Source organism: Phocoena phocoena, chromosome 4 (genome assembly GCF_963924675.1).
Source record: "Phocoena phocoena chromosome 4, mPhoPho1.1, whole genome shotgun sequence".
Classification (NCBI taxonomy): Eukaryota; Metazoa; Chordata; class Mammalia; order Artiodactyla; family Phocoenidae; genus Phocoena; species Phocoena phocoena.
In genome coordinates this window covers 38,827,860-38,848,878 of record NC_089222.1, presented here as the reverse complement: position 1 = coordinate 38,848,878, position 21,019 = coordinate 38,827,860, and the positions used below count along the sequence as shown (strand labels likewise).

The following is a 21,019-nucleotide window of genomic DNA, read 5'->3' as shown; positions in this document are numbered from 1 at the left end:
TCTGTCATGTGGTACCATTTACGTTCCATCTGCTGTTCATTTACTTCCACCATTTGTCCTTCCTTAAAGCAGCATTTATGGTGATGTGAAGGTCTGGAAAGGTATTTCAGGAATTCATTTATCAGCAAGAGAGGTAGGTGGGAGACAGCATTACCAGCTTTGGAGCCCATGAAGCAGCCCCAGGGAGCACAAGGCCGCAGAGGGGCTGGCTCTGCCAGTGTGGACAGCCCTGCCCGGAGTGTGAGCAGCACAGTCACACCTTTGCCGGGGGGACCAGGCCCCTTTCCTGTTTCACAGCTGTGTTCAAAACACAGGACACACAAGAGAAAATAGCTTTTCATCAGGCTTCTGTGGTTTGGCTTTCCCTTTCAAACAAGACAGGGAACAGCAGAGCTTTAGTCTGGAGGAAAGGAGAACCTGTGCTGTGGGAGGAGAGGTGAGAGGGACTTGACCCTAGACGGCCCCTTGTGGGAGGGGTGACCGCTGAGGATAAAACAGTTCTACTTGGGCTTCCCTGGTGGCGCAGTGGTTGAGAGTCCGCCTGCCGATGCAGGGGACACAGGTTCGTGCCCTGGTCCGGGAAGATCCCACGTGCCGCAGAGCGGCTGGGCCCGTGAGCCATAGCCGCTGAGCCTGTGGGTCCGGAGCCTATGCTCCGCAACGGGAGAGGCCACGACAGTGAGAGGCCCGCGTACCGCAAAAAAACCCAAACAAACAAAAAGAAAAACAGTTCTACTTGACCCTGATGACCCAGCTGTTTGCTATTTTCATTCCCCAAAAGCTCCCTGTTCCTTTTTGGTATCCATCATAATTGAACTCTGAAGTTGCTATTTGCATGCTGTTTCCTGAGTTTTGAACACCTTTCAGTTTTTGTTAAAGGGGACACCAGAATTTATTTTTCAGACCTCTGTGAAGGGTTGCTCAGTGATTATATGTCAACTCCATTCTGGTGTGTTCCCACAGGATGTTACTCGGCGGCATTAGCATATAATAATTCTTGTTGGTTACTGTGCTATCACCAGTCCCAAAATATGTATTGCTTCTTCCTGTGGTAGAGTCAAAGGCAAACTGAAGGAAACACCTACTGAGAGGCAGGGGGAAGAGGGTATGAAGTGGGTGAACCCTGGAGGTGGATACTTGAGTTTAATGCTGGGTTTACTAGTTGATCTTCAGTAAATTAGTCGACGTCTCTGTGTCTCAGCTACTCCATCTGTGAAATGGAGATGGCAAAGGGCCTGCTTCACTAGTAGAATGGGCAGACCGGATGAGGGGATGTATCAAAAAGGATAACCTAACCATTGCCCTGCTCTTCCAGTATTAAACGATGGTGAGTGACAACGTCTTACCTTTTTCCCTCTTCAGGCCCAGTGGTTGCATTTCATGGCAGATACCCTCCCCTTAATCCTCATGGCCAGCCCCCATTACCTGCTCACGTTCCCAGAAAAAAAGTTAGCCTAGAAAAGGAGGAGCGTGTTGTCTCTACAATTCTCACTCCTGATTCAGAGTGTTCTGATGACATTACTATGTTACATTTTTGTACTCTCTTATAATTTTCAAAGTGCTTTTGTAACTTGTGCCACATCCAGATGACAATTTATTAGGATCTGTCAGCCTTCTGGTAAGGCTGCCGCTCACCAGGTTTGCCCATTCTAGTCTCGGGAGCCTTGACTGATGATTCCGGGTCCATCTGAACCAGTATCTGTCAGGGGCAAAAAGTGAAAAGGTACCTTTACCTCAGAACTGATAAAGACCCTGGAAGGCTTGAGAAGGATAAAGCTATGGAATGTGAGGGAACTGCATACAGTTTACCACACTCCAAATAACACACAGTTATTTATTTACTTACTTATTTACTTAGCTGCGTTGGGTCTTCCTTGCTGCGCGCGGGCTTTCTCTGGTTGTGGCGAGCGGGGGCCACTCTTCTTTGCAGTGTGCGGACTTCTCATTGTGGTGGTTTTTCTTGTTGCGGAGCACGGGCTCTAGAGCGCAGGTTTAGTTGCTCCGTGACATGTGGGATCTTCCCGGACCAGGGGTCGAACCCATGTCCCCTGCATTGGCAGGCGGATTCTTAACCTCTCTGCCACCAGAGAAGTCCCACACACAGTTTATTAAGTCTCACCTCACTACAGAATTAGTGAAACCCCTGGCAGCTTTGCTTGATTAAGGGAAAGTGCCTCTGCCCTGGTCTGCTTAAGATTCTGTTCTTTCAGTGCCTGGGCCAGTGCTTCTCAAACTTGAATATGCACTGGAACACCTGGGGATTGGGTTAAAGTGCACACTCTGATTCGGCAGGTCTGGGATGGAGCCCAAGACTCTGCATCTCCAACAGCCTCTAAGGTGATGCTGATCCTGCTGGTCCAGCAGCCTCACTTTAAGCAACAAGGGCAGGGGCTTTGCACTTTTTGCTGATCTTTTTCTGTGTCTCATTCCTTCTTGTGTTGGTTTAATGAAAAGAGAACAAATGACTGAGCATCTGTATTAGAGTGATCACTTCCTCGTATCAGGACTTTTAAACTTTTGTTCTATTAGCAGAACGTTCTCTCTCCATGCCTGCAATTGCTCAGAATTCATCCTTGAAGTACAGAGATTTTTTAAAAATCGACCATTTCTATATCCCAGTCCTTCTATGCTCACACAGTAGGGAGGGTCGCTCTCCTATAGTCCATAGTCTTTAGGATGCTGCAGAGGTAGGAGGGACTGTATGGTCTTTCCTAGCTTAGAAAAAGAAGAAGCTTATCTTCCAGGTTTGGTATCACCTGTACAAGCTGCCTTCTTTCGGTATCAAATGTCCACATTGGGCAGTAGCCACCTAGAGTTTTACCATTTGACATTTTCATGCCCATTCTGTATTGGGCTACACTGTCAAATCCATTATCTTGTATAATGTTTTCAGCAATCTGGTGATACAGTATCATTGATCCCATTTTTAGATAACAGAAAAGTCATAAAGAGGTTTGCCTGTCACCAACAGGAGATTGGAGTCATAAACCTAGATCTTTTCCCTGGAAGGCCATATTCAGTCTATTTCCCAGCCACGCTCTCCTTTCGAAGCCCCTAAAAAGAATCTTGTTGTGGATGAAATAAACCATGGAGTCATTTCATTTCAGCGAGTTCTATGTTCTGGTGCCCATATAACTGAGCACCTGCTGGTCTCTGCTCTTGTGCACTGAGGCAGTCAGGGGCAGAAGAGAGTACCAAGAATTTGGATTCAACATTGTCCTTTCCCTTAGTATTCAATTTTAGCTTTTCCAGAGGCATTACTCATTTCAGTTCCAAAACAGATGACAGTGCCGTGGAGCTGGGGGATCATCTCTGTCATTCTTATGATGATTGATGACCCAAGAAACTGCTGAAGAGTAGGGAACATAACATCCTAAGAATTTAGGACTCCTATGTGGATTTGGTCCATCATATTCTCCTACTTCTCCTCTAACAAGCTCAACTCTGCAGGATACATATCCTGGGCATGGGATCATAAGCCAAGCTCATCAAAAGTTAACTAATATTATTTTTCTTTGATTTAAGGAGCCAGGAGGAGAGGCTGCCAACCTCTCCACCTCTGTCAGCTTTATAGTCTCATCTCCTAGCTTAGTGAGAGCAGTGAACTGCCCAAGGACCAATTCGTTTCTAAGGGGGAGTCCCGCTCACACAAGAGGGAGATAATTAGGACTTCCCCTGCCCCTCCTGGGTATCCCTAGAGATGCTTTGACAAACTTTACCTTGGCAATAGACACCAAAAACTGTTCAGACTGGAAATCATCTGAGCCTCTTGTAATGTGGCATGTTGAGTTAAAGCCAAGTTAATATTTAGGGGATTATAGAACTCTGACAAAGATTTCTGTAAAATTACCTCTGGAGTTAAAAGCAACAAATGGAAAAAAAAATAACAACCCCCTTGCATGAGCCCAACTCCCTGGCCCCCACAAATAAATGTAAACAGGACCGGGACCTCCACTCTCCACCCATACTTTCACATTTGTGATGCATTTCTTTGCTCTAAAAGGAATGCAGAGTTTCTCTCTCTAAAAGATTTTTGTTTTTGAACAATTCTCTCCTATTTATACTAAATTTAAAAACCAAGAGAAGTCAAAGAGCAGTGAGTTTTTTTTATAAATTCAAACTTCTACCTACTATTTTCTGACCTTTCAACCTATTGGAACAAAAACTTCTCCTAATTCTCTGCCAGCAAAACTCTGTGACAAATCCAGGTGGATTGATGGTCAGTAACAGAAAATTCTCTCTGGTCCATCTTGTGGCTTTGGCTACCTTGGAGACCCTTCATTACCACCCCTATCCCATGACTCCTGTGTTACAAAATCTCTAAATCATAAAAACAAGAAAGATCGTGTATAAGAGAGAAATTCTTTGTGGTGAGAAACCTACTCATCAGTAACACTCATCAGCCTCATATCTAGAGATTACTTTTCTGGCCCAGACATTTTATTGTTGCTTCTTTACTTATTTAGTCCTTTGCAAATCCCTCTTTTCACTGCTACTCTTGCTCCTTGCTTCTCTCCACAGTTGATATTTACCAAACGACACTGCCCCATCCCCTCCTCCCTGTGAGTAGGGGGAGACCAGGACCAGGAGAAGCAGCCGGTGCTTCACAGACATCTGGTAGACCTCCAGAGGGTTTTTTGTGGGTGCAGGGAGCAGGCTGGCTTCAGAGATGTAGGTGGTCTCAGTTCATTTATTCTGCAAACACTTCAGGTACCTGTGAGTGTCAAGCACTGTGCCAGGCACAGGGGAACAAGGATGAGCATTATAGTTCCCTGCCCACTGAGCAGCAGGGATTTACCCAGGAATAGGGTGGCCAGATGAAACTAATAGAAATACAAGACATCCCGTTAAATTTCAGGTAAAGAACAAATAATTTTTTAGTATAAGTATAATCATTTTAGTATAGTACAATACATTTTTTACTATGTCCCATTAGAGACATACCTATACTAAAAAAAATATTTGTTGTTTATCTGAAATTCACATTTGGCTGGATACCTGGCAACCTGCCCCAGAGGCACCTGACCTAACCCTCTTGGGTCAGCGGATGTCTAGGGTTAACCCATAACTTCTTTCATGCCCAGAGTCCCCTCAGGGATGCTGTAAGGCAATCTGAAGGTGAAGGAAGGCATACTCCCAGGTACGAGAGCTCTGACTCACACAGTCCATGGTGCTTAACAGCCCACACTTGGTGACTGGAGACAGGGGCAGGGAAAGGGGGCTGAGTGACTGTCCTCTCCTAAAGTCTGATGCTGTAGCATTCTCCAGGGGACATCAGTACCTTCCAGGATATGGAATATTGATCTGCCTGCGTCTAGGCCATTGGTGTTTTCTTTTTACATTAACACAATGCCTAGACAAGGACAGATAAAGCTTCCAGAGGAGTAATAATAATAATAACAATTAATAATAATAATAAAATTTAACATCTCCTGACTTCCTGTTTTGTGCTAGGAACAGTGCTTCACACCGATTCTGTCATTTCAGCTTCCCAACAACCCTATGAGTTAAGTATAGTTATTATCTCCATTTTGTAGATGGGGAAATTGGTATGAAGAGGACATGAAATAAAAGATATCCATAAGTAAGAAAATTTTATTTAAAAAAATCAGAAACTGATCCAATAAAATTATTGAGGGAGATTTACTATAATCATGTGAAATTTGAAGTTTTTTGGAAGAAAATGCTATTATTTAAACTGTTGTTATAACCCAGAGCTTTATGTAGAAAGGAAAAACTAGTAAATGCATAAGAAACTATACCTCTAACAACTTGTATGTTTTGAGATTTAAAAATTTGTTTAATGCTCAACATCTGATATATACATATTGGGGTATACTTTGTGCTTCACAAATTTTTAAGTTTTAATAATCCCAGCTATAGAAATTTCTAAAATAAAGTTCAAAAATAAAGGTATCTTTCATTTTTGAAATGTGATTAGGTTCCAAGGAGCCAGAGGAATACTTTAGTTTGGCGACTATACATGGACTAACATAGATAGAAAATAAATACTGCCCCCAAATTTCTCATCTTGAGAAGGATCTTTTAAAATTAACCTTTGTAATCATGATGGTTTTTAAAATACCATCCAATGACAGCACTATCTTGATTTTATTTGGAATAGGAGTAAAACTTCAGCTTTTAGAATCTTCTGGCTAGAAGACGTAAAAACCTCCCATGTGTTTGTGGGCAGCCAGTATCTTATGTGTGTCAGAAAGGGAAACGTGTTCAAGATGAGCATTTATTCCCATGCGCTGGTTCTTGAAATCTACTCATGTATATTTCACTCAATCATGGGATGGAAAATAAGTTTTTCATTATCTATGCAAAACCATAGGAAGCCTATAAAAGTTATATTAAAAATGCATTTAAATTTTCTCAGAAATAGCTTATTACACAATAAACAGTGTCCTATTACTTAATGTATGATCTACTCTCCTTCCCAGTTTTCACCTTCAGCATCTCTCCCTGGGCTCGACTAACAGGAGGACTCCAACCCCTGAGGACCCAAAACTAGGAACCCTCCCTCAAGGCCAGGACCCCTCTCTGGGCCAGTCAGAAAAGCTGCAGGATCCAACCCTTCAACAATGCCCACCACAGACATGGCCCCAGAATAGGTGGAAAGTAACTGAAAAAAAATCATCAGCAGCCCCTCTATATTGGTTTTCCCTAAAATAGCAGTGCCGCTAAGAAAACCGAAATTTTATTTTCTCACCCTAACTTAAGAAATATGACAGGTTTACTTTGGCCCTTATGGAAAAATAGCCATATGTTTGAAAAAGCCAGGATTTTTCTGTGAATTTGAGGCGCTTTCCCTCAACCTCTAGGAAAAATACGAAAACCAAGTAAATACACACAGACAACCAACAGAATTCTTAAGCCATCTTGGTGAATGGATTCCTAGAGATTATTAACCCTTGTGTTTATAAGGAAAGAATTAATCCTAACCCCAAATTATATGATTGATAGTGATTATTAAATTGAAATTAAAGTAGCTCTAGTCTGGCTCGATATTAGAAGGCAGGTTAGGGAATACAAATGCATACTACTTTTCTCTAATCATTCAGCACCTCAGTGAGCATCAGTGAGCTATTTCTGCAGCTTGTCTGTGGGATCTTACTCTATCTAAGCCACTGGTAGCCCTCAGAGAGGTAACAAAGTTATTTCACAAATAGCCCCTGCCTTAAAGGAGGTAATTTTAATGACCCACAGAGTGTTTTATAAATTCTACTATACAAGATATTTGGAACTATTAATGTCATTCATGGAAAGCCTCTTTCCTCCAACATAATAAAATTCAGAAAGATTTTTCTTGCTTCATAAAATGGAAGAGTCCCACTGATTTCCTTAAAATAACAAAACCATGAGTTTACATAGTCCATTTGAAATGTTCTTATTCTAATAATTTCAGTACAAACAGATCAGCATATATAAGTTTTCTAGAAAATTCCTGGCATGAATTTCATATGAAAGCATGCTTTGGAAAGCTAGATAAGAATATGGTAGATGACCATAAAAACTGCTTTTCATCCTCTGAATCCTTCAAAAGGATTTGTAATACAAAGTTGCCATAAACACCAATGTTTCTAAACTTCTGGCAGAATACACTGTAGAAGCATTTTCAAAGACCTGTGTCCATAGTAGTTACTCAATAAATATTTGTCAAATGACAAATTAAAAAAGTGAGCATGTACAGTTTTCAGTTTTGAATAAGAAGCAGTTAGCAGTTAACATTGTTCTGAAGGGTATATGTGATGAGCATCGAATGCAATGATTTTCATTCTTTTAGGAGAAAACTCAGCACTGAAATCGAATTTCTTGAGAAGCTGGAAGAAGCCAGCCTCACTGTTGATGAAAATGAAGATCATGAAAAGCTCCAGGTTAAAATACAGGCTTTTGAAGAGAAAATAAATGCTGAGGGCAACACCCCTGGCTCAATCAGAAGATATAGTTTGGACCAAATTTCTAAGGAGGAAAGAAAAGACATTAGATTTAATAGGTATAAATTTTGTTTGGCTGGTTTTTAGAATATGTGCTTCATGTTTGCTATTAGTTTTGTTATCACACTTTTATTAAGTGGTTTTTAAATATCTTTTACCTATAGCAAAATTCATCCACAGTGCTTTCGTTATCCAAAGAAGCTTGCTATATTAAAAGGAGAATTCAAATAAAAGTCACAAACCTATGGTTTATTTTTTTTAAACACTTCTTAAATATAAATATGCTGATATTGAGAATGACTGTCAAAAGCTTTTCTTGATTTCTGATGAAAAAGCAGAAGCAAAAGTAGAAAAAAGAATATAAATATGTAAGTTCACCATTTCCCAGGCACTTTTGCCATGAAACTGATTTTTAAATCTTTGTTTTGGGAGGTAGCCTAGATCTACAAAGGTTTAGCTTATTACATAATGTGTATGTTTTATCAAATTCTGTTAATAGCACCAATTTTCAGTTTCACACTCTAGAGGAAGTAACTTTTGCCCCAGTGTTATTATTCTTTCTTTTTCTTGTCAGTAAATGGTAGCCCAGCTTCTTTACCTGCCTCAGCCTTCCCTTTGTTTGTATTGTAGGTCAAAGAGTTTGGCTTTGCACACCGCGCTAACGAATGACTTGAGTTCAGAGGATGGGGAATTTGTAGAGAGTGGAGATACGCCAGCCAGCATCTCTCTTTCAGAAATAGACCCACTTGGCCAAGGACATGACAGGTCGCCCTTTAAGGGAGACACTGATGGATCACAACTGGTAAATTCTTCAGTTTCACACCCAAGTATTATACATATAGAATCTGAGAATTTGCCAGAAACAGTTAAAGAAAACTATCAGGAAGAAACTCCAGATACAACCTCAAGGCCTGTAGAATACCATGATAAGCTCTATTTGCACTTAAAGGAAAACCTCAGTAAAGTGAAAGCATATGCTGTGGAAATGGGAAAGAAGATTCCAGTCCCTGACCAGTGTACCATTGAAGGTAAGTGACCTGAACTCACCAAACTTAAGAAATTTTAGGTATCGCTAGAAAAAACAAAAAAATAAAGCTCCAGTAATGTAAATCACCATACCCTTCTGGATCTTTTGCAAAATAGATAATTTGAAAATACCCTTACATTATTTTAATTGCTTTTTTTCCCCAGTAAGTTTAATCATCTTTTTGATTCCATTTGAATCTACCTAAATCTACCAACTCTGATTTTTTCAAACCTCAAAATATATTGTTTCTGGTTTCCCATTCATAGTGTTCAGGAAAATTCTGGAAAGGGATATGTGGCCCCCAAAATAGACTCTGGGGTAGGTGTCCAACCAGAGGCATTTTCAATCCACATAATCAAGCAAGAAAGCTATGGGCAGCATTGAGCTCCAAGAGATTTTCCTTCTATTCATTCAACAAGCACTTATGAAGCAGCTACCGTATGCCAGGCACTGTGCCAAAGGTTCAGTTATGAACCAAACAGACGCACTCCCTGATCTCTTGGAGGTTAGACTATCGAAAGAAAAGATCGAAGCCATAGTCAGGAGGTGATGTAAGGTCAGGAGCCAGTGAGAGTGTGAGCTAGTCAGAAAACAACAGACAAAGTAAGAAAAGAATGTCAGGGCCGGAACTTCCCTGAGGTGCCCCATTTAAGGAGATGCCAAAAAAGCTCAATAAAATTTTAAGTAAAGTCAGAATTAGTAACAACATCTTGCCAAGCCATAATGAGCTGAGGCAAAAGGAGGTAAGTAGTAATATTGAGCATGTCTTTATTTACAGTTTTGATATTTTGTTTATCATGGACTTTTTGTATTAACTTTGATTTTTAAAAATATTATTTATCTTGACTACTAAATTTTCTGGTGCTCCTTTAAATTCTGTGCCCTAGTCCTGGCCCCGGGAAAGATGATGGGTTGGAGACACAGGTACTAAAATGGCAGAGTGCCCAGGGCAGGCTTACCCTTCTGGTAGTGGGTTGAGCAGGTGTGGATGGCTGCAGGCACTCTCGGGCTAATTAGATCTTTCCTACAGTCACTCTTAAGCAGCAGCCATGTTCTTCCCTTGAGATTTAGATTAAGGTCCTTGCCCACTCCTAGGACATAACATCTTTTCACAGGTTTCAGCTCTCATAGAAAAAGCCAGGCAGCCTCTCTTCTAGAAAGAAACACAGCTGAAGGATGGGGAATCCAATTTATATTTACCCACCCACTGACCATCATCCCCTTTCATGTTGAGGTACTAGGAGGGTTTTTTCATACCCTGCTTTCTATTCCCTTCTCCCACTCCATATCAGAGGAAGGTGGATTCTCATGCTACCAAAGGAAAAGGGCGGTTCAAGCATTTTGTAATGACAAATATTACTGTTTAGCATGTTTGTATAGAATCTGACATTTTTATTTGAAAAAACTGAAGTATAGTAGATTTACAATGTTGTGTTAGTTTCAGGTGTACAGCAAAGTGATTCAGTTATACATATATATGTGTGTGTGTGTATATACATCTTTTCTTTTTCAGAGTCTTTTCCCTTATAGGTTATTACAAAATATTGAGTATAGCTCTTTGTACTATACAGTAGGTCCTTGTTGGTTTATCCATTTTCTATATATGTATTAGTGTGTATATGTTAATCCCAAACTCCTAATTTATCCCTCCCTCCCCCTTTCCCCTTTGGTAACTATAAGTTTGTTTTCTATGTCTGTGGGTCTATTTCTGTTTTGTATATAAGTTCATTGTGTATCATTTTTTTTAGATTCCACATATAAGCGATACCACATGATATTTGTCTTTGTCTGGCTTACTTCACTTAGTGTGGTGATCTCTAGGGAATCTGACATTTTCAAAAGTGTTTACATTAATTTATTGATTAGCCTTCTTAAAACTCTTTTTTGAAATGGTAACAATAAAAGTGATATTGCTCCTATTCAATATAATTTTGGATAATTAAGTACACCAGGACTTGAGAATGGCTAAAATCAATACGACTGAATTAACACACTCTTAACAATTGCATGCTTCACTAATTATCTATGTATTTAACACACATGTTGGAGAATTTAGTATAAGAAAGGTTAAGTGAATTTCCCAGTTTGACAGAGGACGTCTGTAGCAAATATAAAGTTAGATACATTTTCATCTACTGGAATCGTTTTTGTTTTTTAAGTTTCGCTTAAATCATTAAAGATGTACTATACGGTGAGGTTTAATCTTGTGAAAATGTGAAAGAAGTCTGGCAGAGTTACTTCAAGCATCTGGTTGTCAAAATGATATTTCTTATGGCCTTGAATTCTTTTGGGAGATTGAGAGTTAACTAGGTGACTTGGGTTTTTTTCACAAAATATTGAATGAATCCATCATCTCTACTTAAAAAAAAAAAAAAAGTTTTTTCTTTTCATGTTTTCTACCAAGCATGGCCTAGAACTGAGAATGTATTTTTTTAAGTTGACATTTTGGATTCATTCATGCTTTTGTAATTTCCTGGAAGTTCCTGGGAAATGCCTTGCACTGAGATATGAGTGAGGGATTGAAGATTTATATGACTCACTGTAAATACATCCACGGAGAAGGGACTGGTACTGACTGCAGGGGACACATTGTTATTATTTCAGATTGTGTAAACCACTCAGCAAAACTCCAGCAGTCGTCTGGCTGACACAGTTTTGCTTATTGTCGTGGGATCACTCGGCTCAACAATATTGTGTTTCTTTCCTTAAAAATTTAATGAAGAAAGATTTAGGCTTAGGATTTGTGTTCTGTTTAATGTATTGTTGGTATAAAAGAGGGATATTTAGTCTTTCTTGCTAAATTATGCAAAGTAGTCAAGAAACATAGAGGAGAACCATAAAAACCACTTCCATGCTATTAAAAAGACAAATAAGCCAGCAGGAAGTAAGAACAACAACAAAGAATTAAGAACAATTAGAGACTGTGCTAAAAGGACATGACAAAACAATCCTTTAAAGAAGTTCTTTTTGTATTGGTTTGAATCATATGAAAAAAACTGATGTTCAACTTCCTTATTTTGACTGACAAAAACATCACTTTCATATGGTTCAACATAATACTTCAGTAATAAAATATGTTGAAAGAACAGGAGCCTCGTAGTCACTGTACAGCAGAATTCAGTATGTGGTGAATCAAGTCACAAATAGCATTCTTGTCCTCAGTCAGCCATCTTATTACTGCATGATATTGATCACAGTGGGAACAGGCAATGGGCAATAGATCAGCACAAATCTATCATCATATCTGGAAAAATTGTCAAACCCCAGGTCTTATTGAAGCTGGGTCAGCAGTTCATTTTGGGTATGAAAGCCTGTTATTCCCTAGTCAGTTATTCTCTCCTGGGCTCCACTGACCTCTGGCATAGGAGCAGGTTTGCCAGCCACTGAAAGTTAATGTATTCATGTGCAGAGTGATAGTCTAATACCTGCCTGATTATGTTTACATAAAAGACCAGAGGAATTTTGTTCATCTGCCAAGGGGTATTTTAAAAATCTGAATCACTGGTATTCATTTATGTGAACAAAAATGATTTAGAGGTTAAAAACAAAGCACATGATATTGAAATAAATCCTTGAAAATCTGGCCCATCACTGGAGTTCTATAAAGGAAGATATAAAATCTTACAAGAACCCATCAATGCTGCCTTGGTTCGCTTTGAAGTATTTCCTGATTGGGTGAAAATACATCCCATCTGTAGAGCACATCAGCAAAGCTGACTTGCAGAAAGCTAATTTTAAAGCTGGTAATGTGGTCCTTTCTCTAATAGACCCACATGAGTTGATTTTTCTTGACTCGAACAGATATGAGAATATACAAAAATAAAATACAGCTCATTGTAAATATCAAGAAGCAGGTGCTGTTTTCATAATTAATTATAAATAAGGCTTCCTTATTGAAATTTTGCATGTAGTCAAGTCCAGCCTCATATTGGGATGACCGAGGAGACAAAGCCCACACCAGTCTTTTACCTCTTTCTCCTCAGTTGGTCCAATCTGGAGGATAATGATAACACTGATCCACTTAATGGTTCTGGGGGAGGTTTCTTTCTTTCTTTCTTGTTTAGAATAGATTGGTTTAATCCTAGGATTAGAATCATTTACCCATGGGAAGAGTTGTAAGATATGCAGGTAGAGAAAAATCCTAAAGTTTTTCCACACAATTTGAGAGGGAAAACAACAAAATAGGAAGATGTCACAAATTCTCTGGAACCTCATTTCACCGATGTGGTCCACTGAACTCGTTTGGAGAACACTTGTTAGGGAAAAAATTTTCTAGAGAATTTTTCTTGGTGCTTTGGAATTTATCTTGGGTGACCTACTCACCTGTTTCCATTTCTCCAGAGTGGATTTGAATCAAAAGAAGACAGGTAGGATGGTGGCAGGGTTCTCCCCTTCACTTTCTCCTGCCACACACATCCTGCTTTCTATAATCTACATTGGCCCATGAGAAACACCCAAATAATATGAAAAGACCCCTTCTGAACTCCTCTATCAAGTTAACATCAAGTCACTGCCCTTGTTCATCCCCAGCCAAGAGTAGCTGTAAGGCCTAGACAGATACCATGTCACTGGTAAGGATGTTATGCACTTAAATCCACAACCTAACTTGTTCTACTAGAGGGCATCAGATAACTTTATTTCTCATTAGTTATATTTTCACAAGCTCTTATTAAAAAATAAAAAGTTTGATTTCCTTTGCACATTCAGATAAATGACTAAAGAAAAATGCCCTAACTGTGCTATTGGACAAAGAAATGTGCTGCTTATTTGCATACTTGCATTTGGTTTACCTGATATTATCTATGGATGAGATGTTTATTCATCCAGCTAGGAAACAGTGCAAAGTGAGATTGATAAGCACGTTTTGTATGGAAATTGGGAGAAATTATCTGTCAGTAAATGAAATGAGTCAACTAAACTCTTGAAATGGTTAGTTCCTCTAATATAGTGTCCACCTTGGGTAGGTGTCTAATGGATTTAAAGGGACTGTGCTAATAAATAAACAGAAGCAAAAGTAAGTACATAAACTGAGCAAAAAATGCATAGGAGTGCCTTGCAGTATATCTCGCCCTAAAAGTAGCCACATTAAAAGAAGAAGAAAGAGGAGGAAGAAAAGGAGGAGATAGCTAGGAGCAGAAGTAGTCCGCTGTGACATATTTCATATTCCTTAAATATATACTTCTAAATGTATTATTTGTAAAATAGAAGGCTATATGGCATTATACTTTTATGTCTGTAGTGAGTATTTTTATCTTTTTTTTAGGGAAGCTCATACTCAGAGATTATTTTCAGTCTTCTGTTATTGTTGTTTGGGGACTGTCTTTACTCCAAAGCATACAGTGGTGGACAAAATGGTCCTGAGCCACTGATGGTCCCCGGCAGAAGGGTACATTCCAATCCAATTTGCCACAAACCAAATTTCAGGAAAGTGAATGTTATTTTTTTTTATTTACTTTCATTATGAAACTGGCAGTATGTGCCCTGTAGGGAAACAAAATGGTCCCTAGATATCATCAAATCTCATTTAAAAACTGAGCAAATCTATATTTCTGAGCTCTGTTGTTGAAGAGCTGGTAGCCAGGAAACTGGGAAGAGATTATATGGCTGGGTAAAGGGTTTTGATATGACAGAGGAAATGGGTGGGTGGAAAAAAGATAGTTTCCTCTTGTTTGCTCCACATTAACCATCAAACTTTAGATGATGGAGGATTTTTAAATGTTTTTCTAAAAACGTAGGCAATCACACAGTGGGCAATCAGGAATTCAGGTGTTTGATAATTTGGTGGCATTTATTTGTTACAGTCCATTGCCATAGAGGTGCGTATTTACAAAGAGCAGATGAGTCTGTCTAAAGCAGACAGAGCCTCATGTCACATATTGGCAGACCCACTTGGGGTCAGTGAAAAAGAGCTAATTAAAGCATACCAAGTCCCTGGGTTTCCTCTGTCAACATTTTTGACCTGTCCACATTAGAGACCAGTGAGAAATTATAAAAGGCATTTTTTTCTTTTTATAATAAATGATTCAGTGGACTTTTAAAAATAGTTTATGGAAAATACTCATTTTTAGATGAAATATTCACATCAATTATCAATTATGCCATCATTAAAATAGGCCACAAATTCAGGAGACATAATGCCATTGCAGAAACTCCGATTCTGTTTCTCATATTAAAACCCCTAATTTCCAAGTAGCCTTTTCAGATTGGCTTTTTTCACCTAGTAATATGCATTTAAGCTTCCTGCATGTTCTTTTTTGTGGCTTGATCACTCATTTCTTTTTAGTACTGAATAATATTCCATTGTTTGGATGTATCTACCATTGTAGTATCATATAGACTAGTTTTACTGCCCTAAAAATCCTCTGTGCTCTTCCTATTAATCCTATTAATTCACCCATTAATTCTACAAATATTTCTGAGTGCCTACCACATGCCAGCATCATTCTAGGAACTGGGAAACATCAGTGAACAAAACAGGCAAATATCCTTGCCTTCACAGAGACTGTTCTAGTAGGAAAAGACATACAATAAATAATAGACATGATAAATAAATAAAGTATGGAGGATGTTAGAAAGTGATAAGTGCCATGAAAAAAGTAGAAATAGAGCTGGCTAAGAAGAAACAGGACAAAGAAAAGGATTTACATTGTGTGTGTGTGGGGGGGGGGGTTCTAGAAGGACACCCATCAAAACTGTCACCACCGGTTTTCTCTGAAGAATCAGATTGGATATGGGAGTGCAAAAAAAGAGAGGGAAAGAGAAACTTGCACATTTTAAAGTATACATTTCTTCAAGGTTTGGAATTTTATAACAGTTTTATAACAACAATTTTGTAACTCCCTTCAGTAAAAAAGAGACATGCTGATAACTTGGACCCAGGTGATAACTCCAGACTCCTCAGAGTCCTGTCTGCCCAGAGTCTATAGAATTGAGTTGAGGTCCTAACTCTGCTGTTGGGCAGCTCCAATTCCTCCAACAGATTACTTGATCTCCTGTGACACCAGTTCTTCACATTTATCCCAAGAGTATATTACAAGGTCATGAGATTTCAACCTGTGCTCCCTGAAGACCATTGGGGCCCCTTCAAAGGGCCTCGGACACCCCATCTTTCTTTCTCTGCCCTGCAGACAGAGCACCTCTCATGTACCTGGTGTTACACGTTGGTCTTCCTGATAGGCGTTTAAACCAAGAATTCCACAGCTTAAAGAAACTTGAAAAGCACTCAGCTGCATCATTTTTAAGGTCCTTTTTTAAAGTGCCTTATGTTCTAAATTAATTCTAAGTGTCTTATGTCAGAGCTGGAAAAATGTAAAACGTTCGTTATTTGACAACTTTTTGTTTGTTTGTTTACTGAAGTATAGTTGATTTACAATGTTGTGTTAGTTTCAGGTGTACAGCAAAATGATTCAGTTTTATATATAAACTATATATATATAGTTTTTCAGATTCTTTTCCATATAAGTTATTACAAGGTATTGAATATAGTTCCCTGTGCTATACAGTAGGTCCTTGTTATTTATCTATTTTATATACAGTTGTGTGTATATGTTAATCCAAAACTCCTATTCCCTCCCCCCACTTTCCCCTTGGTAACCGTAAGTTTGTTTTCTGTCTATGAGTCTATTTCTGTTTTGTGAATAAGTTCATTTGTATCATTTTTTTTAAGATTCCACATATAAGTGATATCATATGATATTTGTCTTTTGGCCACATTTTTAATCATCCTCAACTTTATTGCTAATTTTATATTTCTAATGTAAAGTTAAACACTTTTCTTTTATGTTAATTATCTGTGCTTTGTCCAGATATCTGTATCCGTCAATTTATAATAGTTTGTTGGGAGAAAATAAGCCAGATTGTTAAATACTTTTTTTACCTTTTTTTTTTTTAATTGATGTATAGTTGATTGTTCAATACTTTTGAGGCCTGTCTCACTATCTGCCCAGATTTATCAGTATCTATCAAATAGCCAATGACCAATCATGATCAGTAAATTAGTGCATTGTGTCTGTCCTAGCTGGTCTATTTCTATTCAAATTGTTTGGTTTACCTTACTTAACAGAAACCAATCTTATTTCAAATTGTGTAGAAAGGAGCCTACAAAAATATATAATAAAATAAAAAGACATAATTTGCTCAGTTTAAGGGGAACAAAACAAACATATAGAAATAAATCCAGTAGTTGAGTTATTTTTCAGAACTGTATCCCTGGAAATTTTCACAGTTTCTAAATGTGGTTTGCAAATTTATTTCTGAGCATTCTAGCGGCCATAGTAAGGAGGGAAATAAAATTAGTTTAAAAAAATCTGGAGTGTCCATAAGTAAAAATATGATAATTGCTCATGGGGGAAAAAAAGATAGCTGTTTATTTATTTGGTTGATAAGGCTGTGCCCAGTGAATCTAGATCATCAAAAAAGGTATTTACATTATGCAACAAACAGTTAAACACAACAATAGAGTAGTGGTTCTCAACTGGAGGCAATCTTATGGCCAGATTGGGGACTTTTGGTTGGGGAGGTGTGAGGTAGGTGCTACTGTCATCTAGTGGGTAGAGGCCAGGGATGCTGCTAAACATCCTGCAGTGAATGGACAGCGCCCCCCGACCCCCCGACCACTAAAACAAAGAATTTTTCAGCCCCAAATATCGGTAATGGCTCAGAAACTCTGCAACAGAGCCTTGTTTCTCAAAATGTGGTCCCTGGACCAACAACATTGACATCACCTGGGGACTTAGAAATTCAGATTCTCAGGCCCACCTTAGACCTACTGTATCAGCATCTACAATTTAACAAGATCCCTCAGGTGATTCATATGCACATTAAAGTTTAAGAAGCAGTACTGCTGCAGGAATGAGAAATTCCATAGTGTCCTAGTAGTAGAGAATATAATTTTCTTCCTTACAGTGACTTTGTGATTTAATTAATTGACTCTTCATTTAATGCTTACCTCTTAATTGAGGAGATGAGTTTTCGTCACAAGGACACTCAAGGATATGGGGCTCAGTCATTTGGACTGTTTATGGCACTGAATTTGTGGTTCCAGTTCTTTGATTCTTCTCACAGGATATGAGTTTTAAAAAGGAAAAGTAAGCTTGGAAGCCCGGAAGCTCTACTCCTTGGTATATGTTTGAATTTGTACTATGTGACCTTCTGACTTTTTATGAACATGGCATTTAGTTCCTCATAGAAGGTAATTTTAATAACTGCAGAATACCATGTGTATCAAATATGTCTTCAGTGATGCTTAGTCAAGTTGTGTAAATGAGTTAGAAGCATTTGGATTACATTTCCCTTAAAATATGCATAGAACTAAAATTAAGCAAAAATATGCTGGAGGCAATGTGTGCTTTCCAAATTGCAAAACCTTGAAAAATGGGTTGAGACAAGTATCTATATGTGAATACACCTACCATTGATATTTACAGGTTAATCCACTTGGCCTTCATTCCTTTTATTTTTTTGTTACATTAATTTATTTATTTTTGGCTGTGTTGGGTCTTCATTGCTGCGCGCCGGCTTTCTCTAGTTGCGGCGAGCGGGGGCTACTCTACGTTGCAGTGCACAGGTGTCTCATTGCGGTGGCTTCTCCTGTTGCAGGGCATGGGCTCTAGGTGCATGAGCTTCACTGGTTATGGCATGTGGGCTCAGTAGTTGTGGCTTGCAGGCTCTAGAGCACAGGCTCAGTAGCTGTGGCACAGGGGCTTAGTTTCTCTGAGGTATGTGGGATCTTCCCAGACCAAGGATTGAACCCGTGTACCCTGCATTGGCAGGTGGATTCTTAACCACTGCGCCACCAGGGAAGTCCCTTCATTCCTTTTCATTGGAACTGATGTCATTGTACTTTGGACCATCTTTTCTCTACTAAATCTATATCATTTTTTCTAAGCTCTTCTAAAAAGAACCTTGAAAATATTTAAATAAAGCTGTCTTTTCCAGTAAAGTAGACAGTTGAGACTATTCCTGTATCCCCTATCATGTCTTTCTACTGAATTTTTATTTTACAGTAACACCACTTCATAAATACAATTATACCCTGGGGGTTTACGTTTGTTTGATTGATTGCTTTTTTAACAAAGCCTTTGCACTCTTAAAAGTAATGGAATCTATAGTAAAAGAATCAAGACAAGCGTAGGCATCCTTTATATTCTTACAACATTGATATTGTACGACCTCTCCATAATTCCAATGTCAAATGTACATTGAACACTTAAGGTGTTTGTTAACGCTTCCAGAAATTTTGTCATGGTTAACTTTGCATTCCCTGGATTATCGTGGATTTTTAATTTATGTGTGACAGCAAGAAGAATTATTCTGTCTTCTTAAAGTAATTTAGTATATATATAAATTTAAGGGTTTACTTGAGAATTTAAAGCACTAAAACATGAAGCAATTTCCAAAGCAAAGAATAAAATGATAGCATATTGCCATCCTTGGTTTGTTAAAGTGTTACCTGCGAATACCTTTAATGTAAATTATAGTGCCTTAATGGGTAAGGGTACCTATTTAAGTCCAACTGAGAAACTGGTTTTTCAAACTCTTGGGGCTTAAGAAATTCCCAAATGCTTTTTAGTCAAGCATTGTTATTGTTAACTTTCAAACTCATGCACATTTTAAGGAAATGTAATCCATGTGTTTCAAATTCATTTTCACTTAATCCATCAAGACATGGTTTGGTAAACTCTTCTGATCCATATGAAGTATTTTACTGATAATAAAAATCTCATCAAGAAATGACTTTTGCTGATAGTTAAGAAATCTACCCTGATTGCTGAAATGTTGACCCTGTTGACTTTTGAAGACAAAGATCTTTTTCTGGTTTTGGTCACACTCTTTTTCTTCCATCTCAGTTACCGTTTAAAAAAAACACAAAAAACATAAACAACAACAAAAAAATGATGACATGGAATCATAGAATCAGCTGGTTGTGGGCAAGGTTTGTACAGGGAGATAGGGACTGGTCATTCTACTCAAGGTGGGCTTGGAACCACCCCTGTGATAAATTAATGATTAGGTACAATAAATCAGTTAAAGTGTTTGAGAAGAATTCCCCTTCTTTTTTCCAATCCAAAGCCTATACCACCATCACCACCTTCTTGGGGGGAGCCTCAAATAATTTCTCTTAGCAAATCATTTATTTGTGTTCTCACTCTTTGTCCCTTTCCCCCAAACAGAAGGGGCTGACATTGTCCAGACAGATGAGTGTCTGGAGACAAAGAACTTAAAGAGTGGTGTGGCGGTGGGCTGTCCCCAGTGAATGTCCTCGGTATCCAAAGAGCAAGTGGAGCCCTCAGCTGCCTTTACACCTGCCCACCCCATGCAGGGCCCAGTGCTTGACAGCACCAGCCTGGGAGGACTGGCAAGGTTGACATCTTTGGTGGGCAGCTGACCAGGGAAAGAAATCCATTGCAGCAATGTGTCCAGCTGGAGTCAGTCCTTGCAGCCAGCTTAGGCCTTCTCAAGTCACAGATCACTGCCTTCATCAGATGAATGACCTTCCAAAAATGCTTCTTTGTGCCCTGAAAAGGGGATTACTGGAGCCTTTCTCTACCCTTGCATGAAGTTCCCAGCTGGGTAAACAGAAGCCTGGGTCACCAGCTATGGTCTTCTCAGCCCATGGGGGCCTTGACCAGGTCCAGGACAGCAGTACCACTTGGAGCCTGAAGAGATTCCTTGGGCCCTAGAGTAGGACTCAGGGTGCCTTTTTTTAGGTTTCCAATACCTTGGCTTTTAGGGCACTGGTTTCAATAACCATTATCTAACATCCCCCACTCTCACACACCTTGTGAGAGGGTGTCAGGGTTTGGAGTCCCAGAAACGGGGCTGGAGTGGGGCATCACTCCAGCCCCAGCAACTGAGACGAGAAGCAGGCAGCACAGGGGTCTGAGTCTATATCTTGTTACAGCCGAGCAAGCTCTGGACCCTCTCTACCCCAGTGCCCAGCACAGTGCCAGGCACAAAGCAGGTGCTCAACACACATGGCTGAATGAATGAGTGAATGAATGAATGAACAGACAAATGAACCAACAAATGAAGAGCAGGAGCAGGCCTGCCC

At 39.2% G+C, this 21,019-nt stretch overlaps 1 protein-coding gene across 2 annotated transcripts in view; it reads left to right on the top strand.

Moving 5' to 3' along the window:
• The window catches only part of VEPH1 (ventricular zone expressed PH domain containing 1), a 209,713-nt gene that overhangs the window by 105,651 nt on the left and 83,043 nt on the right, over window positions 1-21,019 (top strand). For both annotated transcript variants that reach the window (XM_065876610.1, XM_065876609.1), the window contains exons 7-8: window positions 7,790-7,999; window positions 8,571-8,968. In XM_065876610.1, coding sequence (XP_065732682.1) covers window positions 7,790-7,999; window positions 8,571-8,968 — 608 coding nt within the window. The remainder of the gene's footprint in view (window positions 1-7,789; window positions 8,000-8,570; window positions 8,969-21,019) is intronic.